The sequence below is a fragment of the Vanacampus margaritifer genome, chromosome 3 (assembly GCF_051991255.1).
Source record: "Vanacampus margaritifer isolate UIUO_Vmar chromosome 3, RoL_Vmar_1.0, whole genome shotgun sequence".
Taxonomy (NCBI): domain Eukaryota; kingdom Metazoa; phylum Chordata; class Actinopteri; order Syngnathiformes; family Syngnathidae; genus Vanacampus; species Vanacampus margaritifer.
In genome coordinates, this window is record NC_135434.1 from 21,230,976 (window position 1) to 21,236,975 (window position 6,000).

The window sequence follows — 6,000 nt, forward strand, 5'->3', positions numbered from 1 at the left end:
CTGATTCCATTTAAACTAACTGAATTTAAATGTTTAATGTAAATCCCAAAGTTCATCATTTAGTTGTAAATAAACATGTAATTCACTGAGCTATTGTGTGCAAACACATCAACTCCAGCAGAATCATAGGTGAGTAGAATATCCAAAATACACAAATTGCAATTCAAATATGCAGAATGAATTTTAATGGTAGCATATGCATAGACCGTTTGTCCAGTGCAGGAGCATTGGGTAGAATCTCTTTCAACCGCCAGACTCAACATTGACACATCACTTCTTATAGTCATGCCTGAGGCTGGCATGCAGCCGTGGTGCACAATATTTCAAAAATATTCCAGCAACAACAGTGTGCAAAGCTCTACAATGACTCACTCCCAACCATTGGTACTGACAAAAAGCGATATTTTGGAGACATTCTACATTGTGTGTGTGTGTGTTTTTTCTTCTCATATTTTCACAAACATACATTGCATTCTCATTCTCAGATTTGAGATGATACTTCCATGAAACGAATACAATCATGAATGTGACGAACATGCATGTTTAAGTGGAACAAAAACATTTTCATGAACATGCAACCTATTTGTAAAATGTTGATATCACTTGAGTGCTTGTTGCGTTTCTGCCTTTAGTGCAGGCAAACAAAAGCCCAACCCTTGCAAACCATGCAAATGTTATTCATGTCTTAATCCCAAACCCCTGGAGAAATAGAAAGGAGACCTTGTCTTAGTGTCATTAGATTACAATGATGAGCAGTGTGGGACAATTCAATTTAGTGGAGCATAGTGACCTTTATTTTTTAGTTTTCTATTGTATTTCTCTTAACTTTACTACTTTTACTTATGAAACAATAATTGTCCTGCATAAATTTCCAACATCCCTTTGAAAGATTTTTTTTCAGTAATATACACTGTAGAACATTTATTTTCACCCAAAGCAATAGTCAGTTCAAATAAAAAAGGCTTTTTCTTCCTTTGGCCCTCCTAATGACATCCTCTTAAATAGATTGTTCATGCTCAGAGACCTTAAAGTTCCACTTGGACAAGCCAAATTCCCGATTCACGGCTCTTGTTGAATGTCAAACCCTGTTAAAATGTTTGCAACAGCTTGGTGCATCAAGATAGCATACATGTACAGTACAGGTATGGACCTACACTTCATCTTACAACAACAACAGTTGTGCTGTTAATGAGCTAACTAAGAAATGGATTAGGTTGACCCCCCAAACAGCTTGAAACCTTTCATGATCTCAGAAAGGCAACAAAGCATTGCACATTGCAGAGACACAGGTTAATTGGCTCACATTAATTATTTATTATCGTCTCATTTTGAATTCATTAGTGTATAAATGTTTACCAGATTGAAATGTAAAGCGGTATTCAGGGAATTATATGGCGTTATTTATACACTAACAATTTACCATTCCAACAGGAATTTGTATAGAAGCAAGCCATCTGTAATACAGACCTTTAGGCTACCACCCACAGACAAATTGACACTGGTTCATAGCGTTACGTGTCCCAAGATGATTGACTCATCATCATCATCCTTGTGAATAGCCCATAACCGCCTACAATGAACCTGGAGTGACATTAAAGTTGTACTTTACAAATGCCCTAAATGTTCTGTTTGGCCCTTCAGGGAAGAACATTTGATTGGATTAAATAGCAGTAAATATCTCGTCCTTACATGCTGCAACACCCACACAGGCCATTCAGGACTGCATCTCTCCTTTTTCCAAGGAGACTCCAAATAACAGCCCTGTGAATCTTCTACTACAGCTGCATTAACTTTCAAATTGGAGAGAGAGATGCCTGCTTTTGTATTGTTGGCATATCATTTTTCATGAAGGATCGCTCCTCTAAATAATAAACACAATGTCTACTGCATCCTTGCATAATAGAAACCTTGCATTATCAATGAGCCTGTTATAGGATGTACTAATTACTGAGGGATCATGTTTTTCCAGTGATGTAGCCAACATGTTGCAGATCAAGGATAATAATAATAATAAGGATGGGCAACTGGTGGCCCACCGAATGATATATATATATGAAATGTAATATAATATATATATATATCACCACTCATCATTAGATGGCATCATTAGATGGCAGACATTGCTTAGTTGTGCTTACACCAAACCAAACCATAGTACCATAAGAATATTATAATGTAAACATTTTGACTGAGTTGATCTTTGTGAAAAAATGTACAACATGTATTCTTGCACTATATGTTTTCTTGCTGTTCAGCTGTTTTGTAATGTCCTTCATTGTGTTTGTTTTGTTTGTTTTGTTTTTTCAATGCAAGAGAGCCTTTTGCACTCTGAGAAAAAAAGATCACAGTATGTAGTTATTTTGTTATTTGCTTCAGACTCTTCGTTGTCAGGTTAGGATAGTGAATGTTTTACACATGCATTGAGAAATGTATTATGAAGAATGAAAAATATTAAAAGCATGTATTTTCCACATGCACCAATATTTTGTCCATACCTACATTTTTGTCATACATCTCATCTGGTTAGGAAGTGCGTGGTTGTATGTGTCCCCTGAGTAGTGCTGATAGAAAAAATAAAAAATGGTGGCCCCCTCCAGCATTTAAGTGCCCCATCCTTGTTTTAGATCATACAGCCCAGTATTTTAGAGCAGTTTGGCCGTGTTGCAGATTATTGTATCACCGGTTGATCTTATCTAAAGTAGCATTCAAGTGAGGACCAACACCCCCTCAATGTTTCACAATAGTCAGAGACCACTGGTATCACTACTATTCAATGCAATAAAGTTGAAGGAGTTCAAATGAGTGCAAGTTAGTTAGGTGAAGACGATACAGTACGTGTTTTACAGATTCCTTGTAACCAAAGTACTGTGTGTCCCTGTTTGAGAGAGTAATGTTAAATATTGTTCGTTACAGCATTGAATTTAACCACTGTACATAAACATGTATTAGGTTTAGCATGTTGAAGTAAATAAAGTGATTTAGAATCTTCCTTCTTCACTATTGTGTTGTACGATGATAATCATGAACTAAGATGAACGACTCAGCGCTATAATCATGCAGTGTATATTATGACCACCAACACACCATAAACAAAGAAAATGGATGTTTGAACCCGCCAGCAACTGATTTAATTTCCTACAGTTTGTCAATGTCTCTTGCATCTCTTCAACCCTCTTTTCCAACCAACGTTTTACTACTCACAATTGTTTTTTGCCACAGCAGTGTCTGCTAAAACCATCCTTGAACTTGAAATGAAACACACTTCTTATCTTTTGGTTGCAGCTTGCCCGCTACTCTACTGATGGAGTTCTACAGCTCGGACCCCTGGGGTCGACCACCTTCCTGCCTGACACTAAATGCCTTGTTGATGACGGCAGAGGACGCGTTGCCAGTTTGAAAAAATGTGAAGCTGTTGCCAGGATTTCCCAGCGGCTTTGGGATTTCACACAGGTAAAAAAGAAAAAGAAAAAAAAGCTATGTTGTGTGATTAGTGAATGTGTTGCTGGTGGCGTCTGAAAAAGACTTTGAAGATAAGTTGGCTGTCTTAAGTAAACTTTGGTTTTCTAAAAAAAAAAAAATCAGTTCAAATCAAATACAATTAAAAGGTATTGGTAGTGTTCCCTATCAGTGTCCTAACCACAATTGCACAGTGATTTATTGATTGGTCTTCCTTTCAGGGTGAACCCTGGCCAGGATTCACCTCATCCATTTCAGCTGAGATAGGATCCTGCTCTTCTCTTACTATAACCATGAGCAGGATAAACATGACCTAAAAATATACAAATAAAACTATAAATAAACATTAAAGTGTGTTAACACTTGTAGTACTATATTTTGGACCAAACGCACTTGGGCTATTTTGAACCACATTAGGTCTTGAGTCAGCATATCATCAAGTTGGCCAGTAAAATCATGTACATATGGTCTCATTTCATGAATCTCAAACTTTCAAAATAAAAATGCTGAAGTCTAGGCTTGTTATTTTATATGGCTTTATTTTTATCTGCTGAGCTATCAAAAAAAAAAAAACTGCCGATGTTGATTCCCTATACTCTCTGCTGTAGTTTTACCATTGTTCCATGTCATTGGTCCATGCAGAGTTTATATTTGAGCTGAAGGAATCTGGAGATTTCATTTGCAACTGTATGAACAGGTGGTCTCATTCCGCTTGTTCACTAGACATCAGTGTTCAGTCAACTAAACGAAACACAACATCAGCGCATGTGCACCAGCGTTTTACAAAACCATGCCTGACAAGTGTAAACATAACAACCTCAGACGTTTCTACACAAACATTTGAATTTGCAATGTTAGTTTTACTGAAGAATTTAAAAAATGCTTTTGAATGTGTTTTCTACATAACTGTGGAAAGAATTTGCCCACATTTTACAAGCTGTGGTCTGAGGAAGGATAGTTTGGATGCCTTAACTCTCTCTGTGCAGTCATGCAAAAAAATAAATAATAATAAATAAAACTTGTGTCAATGTGATAAGCAACTATCCTGTTATGCAGGTATGGACCCATAAATTTCACTACAACAGTAAAATGTATTTGTTATGATCTTACACAATTGATTTCTGATATCTAGATTTGCTAACTAGGTGACATCATTACAGAATAAAGGGAATTGTTTGAGCCGTCATTGTTTTGTTCTACAATTCCTATGGAAAATACCAAATGACAAGCAAATGCTGGCTTTTCATACAATGATCTTCTCTGTAAGACATAACGACTTGCCAGTCTTTTAATGTGTTTTTGAGTCCACCAGATGTCTCATTTTACTATCCCCCCCACAGAACGGTCCAATCATCAGCAGGGACACGGGCCGCTGCTTAGAAGTGGAAATGTCTAAAGATGCTAACTTTGGCCTTCGTCTAGTGGTGCAGAGATGCTCAGGTCAGAAGTGGATCATACGAAACTGGATTAAGCATCCCAGACACTAAAGCCATGGGAAAACCTCTAAGACTTTTTGGGGGGTTCGTTTTTCAAGTCACAGTTGAGAATCGGAAGATGCGGTGTGACGCCACTACGCTGTTTGGGCTTTCCTCAAGCCACAGAGCTTTCCAACTCCGACACTTTGCTCTGACTGCACTTTGAGAAAGCCCACTTTTCTGACCTGTATAAAGAGGTGTAAAATGACACGACTTAAAATTATTTTATTTCTATTGTAAAGCTATCCATTTAATTTTTGTAGAGGAATGTGAGTGTGTGCAAGTGCATATTGTTTTGATGAGAGCATCTGAGTAATTCAAATCATATCACAGTTGTAAATTGTAATTTACCACATGAAATGATTATTCTGACGTTCTGAAAATTGCTTCTGACATTGCGCTACCCTGGTTACTATATAGTAGGCTTCAAAGGAGGTTGTTATTGTCTCATCAGGGGACATCTGCAGTGACACAAACCTCAACAATACCTTGTTTTGTTTCAGCAGTATTGCTCACTGTGGGAAAGAGCAATTGTGTGCCTTTTTATCATTATTTTCTTTAACTGACCAGGGAATGTGAGTCCCTAAAGCATGTACAAACTATTTGTAAGTTAATATCTGAAGCATTGTATAAAACAATAAAAAATATAGTAATATACTGTAAGAGTGAAAGATTTAAACTGATAGGATATTAAAATCACTTTTATGATCATGTGTCTCACTTTCACTTTACTCAAGCTGAGTTACTTTTTGTTACAGCTTTTTTTCTTTTCTTTCATTATATTTATCTATGAAAAATGTAAATACTGTAGACTCCTACCCAAAAAGACAACGGTGCCACAAATATGACTTTGAGAGTGTGTGTGTGTGTGTGTGTGTGTGTGTGTGTGTGTGTGTGTGTGCGTGTGTGTGTGTGCGTGTGTGTGTGTGTGTGTGTGTGTGTGCGTGTGCGTGTGTGCGTGTGTGTGTGTGTGTGCGTGTGTGTGTGTGACCCACTTCGACAACAGAGTCCGAATGTCAGCGAATTAGTTTTGTGTTAGTGACAAAAATAGATCCTTCGGACAAAAATG

General features: G+C 37.2%; 1 protein-coding gene across 2 annotated transcripts in view; it reads left to right on the forward strand.

The window, feature by feature from the left end:
• The window catches only part of galnt9 (polypeptide N-acetylgalactosaminyltransferase 9), a 72,031-nt gene extending 66,389 nt beyond the window's left edge, over nt 1-5,642 (forward strand). For both annotated transcript variants that reach the window (XM_077562300.1, XM_077562301.1), the window contains 2 exons: nt 3,283-3,450; nt 4,797-5,642. In XM_077562300.1, the coding sequence (XP_077418426.1) occupies nt 3,283-3,450; nt 4,797-4,943 (315 nt within the window). In that variant the 3' untranslated portion in view covers nt 4,944-5,642. The remainder of the gene's footprint in view (nt 1-3,282; nt 3,451-4,796) is intronic.
• Nucleotides 5,643-6,000: the final 358 nt, after the last annotated feature.